The sequence below is a fragment of the Microtus ochrogaster genome, linkage group LG9, assembly GCF_000317375.1.
Source record: "Microtus ochrogaster isolate Prairie Vole_2 linkage group LG9, MicOch1.0, whole genome shotgun sequence".
In the NCBI taxonomy this organism is placed as follows: domain Eukaryota; kingdom Metazoa; phylum Chordata; class Mammalia; order Rodentia; family Cricetidae; genus Microtus; species Microtus ochrogaster.
Window position 1 is genome coordinate 27,165,648 of NC_022034.1, and position 3,132 is coordinate 27,168,779.

Genomic DNA, 3,132 nt, shown 5'->3' on the forward strand with positions numbered 1-3,132 from the left:
CTTTCATCTTCACAGCTCTAGGAATTTGACTGCAGTGACACTGTGGTCTCTGGATTCCTTGTCATGTGGCCAAGGATGCAGAGTGGGAGGCAGACTGCCCGTGGGACAACACAAGCAGAGATGAGCCAAGGCCACTCAGAGCTCCGCGTCCCCATCTTTCCTTTCTAACTTTATGTTACAGAAAATGTCAGCCATATGAACAGAGGCCGTCATGCACTGAGGCCCAGGCATGCAGCCCTCCCCCAGCTGGCATCCCCCAGCTGGCATCATGCTAGCTTATATTTCATTTCCCCTCTGCAAGTATAGTTTGTGTTTCTTTCCTGTTGGCTGGATGGCCACCTAAGCACCCCATCCCAAGAAAGGCTATGTGATGAAAAGAATCAGGCCTTTACTGATCTGGAAGGAGGTGGGAGGTCCTTGGACTTCCCACAGGGCAGGGAACCTAGTCTGCTCTTCAGGCTGATGAGAGAGGGAGAGGGATATGGGAAGCGGGGGCGGGGAAGAGACAGAAATCTTAAATAAATAAATAAATAAATAAATAAATAAATAAATAAATAAATAAATAAATAAAAGAATGGGAACTCAAATATGCACTGACTTCAACTGTTCCCTCCCTCAGGGTACAGCAACTTCCCTAATCAAAGCCTTGAACGCAGCGGGATGCCTGAAGCCCAAGTTCCCCTTCCTAAGCGTGAGGCGGTCTGTCCTCCTCTACGTAGGGTTTCATCTCAAAGGTAAGCTTTCTAAATGACCACCACACAGAGGCGCACAGCACTTGGCCCATGAGTGGCAGACTGGGCTGGTTATTATTTCCTTGTACGGGAAGGGGCAGATGAAACACAGGTGAAAATGAAAATATCGAACTGAAATTGCTAGTTTTTAAGTCAAGCACTATAAACTGCACCTGGTAGCACAGGCCTGTAAAATCCCAGCTGTGCAGACCTCTGAGGAGGATTCCAAGATCAAAGCCTGCCTAGGTTATGGAGTGAACTCCACTACAGCCTTGGCCACTTAGGAAGCCCCTGCCACAAAAACAAGTTTAAACTAGGCACGGTGGCACACACCTTTAATCCCAGGACTCAGGAGGCAGAGGCAGGCAGATCTCTGTGAGTTCAAGGCCAGCCTGGTCTACACAGCCAGGGCTACACAGTGAGGCCTTATCTCAAATTTAAAAAAAAATGCAGAGGTCTGGGCATAGTGGTAGAGCACTTGCTTGGTGTATGTGAGACCCTAGGTTCAACCCCAAGCACCACGGAATTAATAATATAATAAAATCAGGGTCATAAATAATATAGTCAACTCTCAAAAATCCATGCCATAAGAAAGGTGAACACAGAAAATTACGGTCTAAGATAGTGGCCCTCTAACCTTATCCAAGATGGGACCATCTTCCCCTTAGCTGGGTGGCTTACTTACACACAAAGTACTGCCTTGTTGAATGGCTTACTAACCACCTTATCAAAAAGCACTCATAACTTGGTGACATTTTCTACAGCCTTTAATCCCAAAGGTTCTGAATATTCAAGAAAAAAATACAAGAAGAAGATGGAGAAGTTTTTGGAAAGATGTGAACTCATAACATACCTCAGTGCCAAGATGACCCGGAAGTACAAGGAGCCTCAGTTTCGAGCCATCGACTTCGACCACAAGCTACAGACCTTTTTGGCCCTGAGAAACATAGACCCCATTACCGGATAACTTGCTTAGGTTACCAAGACCCAAATTTCTCAAATCTTCTCCCAGAGAGAGAGGGACTTAAGGGAGCAGACTTCAAATCTTGCATTTTCTGAAGTTTATTTCCCTCTTATCTGATGTTATGTGATCGCCAGGTCTCACATGGACTCAAAGGCCTATGAGGAAGGGTCACCCTCTGAGTACCTAAGTGTTAATACAATTTTCAAGTTTATTGCCTTTTTCTGAATTTTGATGCTTCCACAAAATGGGCATCCTGTTTGAGATATTAAAATGCTTACTAAATTTATTTTCTATTTTCTTTTCCTTTGTTGCTTGCTTGTTTGTTTGTTTGAGACAGAGTCTCTCTACAAAGCACTGACTATCCTGGAACTCTGCAGACCAAGCTGGCCCCAAACTCACAGAGATCTGTCTGCCTCCGCCTCCACGTGTGCCACCATGTCGTTCAGTAGAAAGCCAGTCTCTGTTACAGAGAACTACGCATTAAACATGAGAAAGTTTCAGGAGACAAGCAAGCTAGTGGGAACCTTGGTAATACTTTTTTTTTTTTTTTGGTTTGGCCACTGTCCATACTTTTTTTTATAATTTTTTTAATTTTATTTATTTATTAAAGATTTCTGTCTCTTCCCCGCCACCGCTTCCCATTTCCCTCCCCCTCCCCCAATCAAATCCCCCTCCTTCGTCAGCCCAAAGTTGGTAATACTTTTGACATAGCGGATTGTTTGTACATTTTCTGAATGGAAGACACTGTCATTTTCTTTTTTTTTCTTTGTTTTTTTTTATTTGTTTTATTTATTTGGTTTTTCAAGACAGGGTTTCTTTATAGTTTGGAGCCTGTGCTGGAATTAGCTCTTGTAGATCAGGCTGGCCTCAAACTCACAGAGATCCGCCCGCCTCTGCCTCCCAGTTGCTGGGATTAAAGGTGTGCACCACCACCACCTGGCTGACACCTGGCTCGAAAGGCAGAGGCAGGTGAAGGTCTGCAGTTCGAGTTCCAGGACAGCCAGGGCTACAGAGAGAAACTCTGTCTCAGAAAAACACAAAAAGACACTGTCGTTTTCTCAGCAAAATAGATGAAATAAGTAGCAAGTAACTGGATGCCCTTCCCTAAGTGTTCGCTATTGTGTAATTAGTATATAGTTCTATAATTAGAAATCACCTTGGGTCCCAAGAAAGAAAAATTCACATTTTTATGAAATCTGTCAAAAAGCATATAAGGCAGAGAAACAGTTAACTAAGTTGGATTTGAGTGAATTTTAATATAAGATCAAATTTTTAGCAGCTGTATAAAATAGTTAGAATTCTTAATAGTAAAAATGTAAGGCTAGAGAGGGGGCTTATCAGTCAAGAGCACTCACATTCTCTGCACAGCTTAGAGTACCTAGAACTTCAGTTTCAGGGACTCGTGCCCATTCTGTCTCTGAGGGCACCTCCACTCAC

At 43.6% G+C, this 3,132-nt stretch overlaps 1 protein-coding gene across 1 annotated transcript in view; it reads left to right on the forward strand.

The window, feature by feature from the left end:
- Positions 1-1,964, forward strand: part of Ak9 (adenylate kinase 9) — a 108,893-nt gene extending 106,929 nt beyond the window's left edge. Inside the window, exons 39-40 of the mRNA XM_026787467.1 lie at positions 620-734; positions 1,496-1,964. Coding sequence (XP_026643268.1) covers positions 620-734; positions 1,496-1,698 — 318 coding nt within the window. The 3' untranslated portion in view covers positions 1,699-1,964. The remainder of the gene's footprint in view (positions 1-619; positions 735-1,495) is intronic.
- Positions 1,965-3,132: the final 1,168 nt, after the last annotated feature.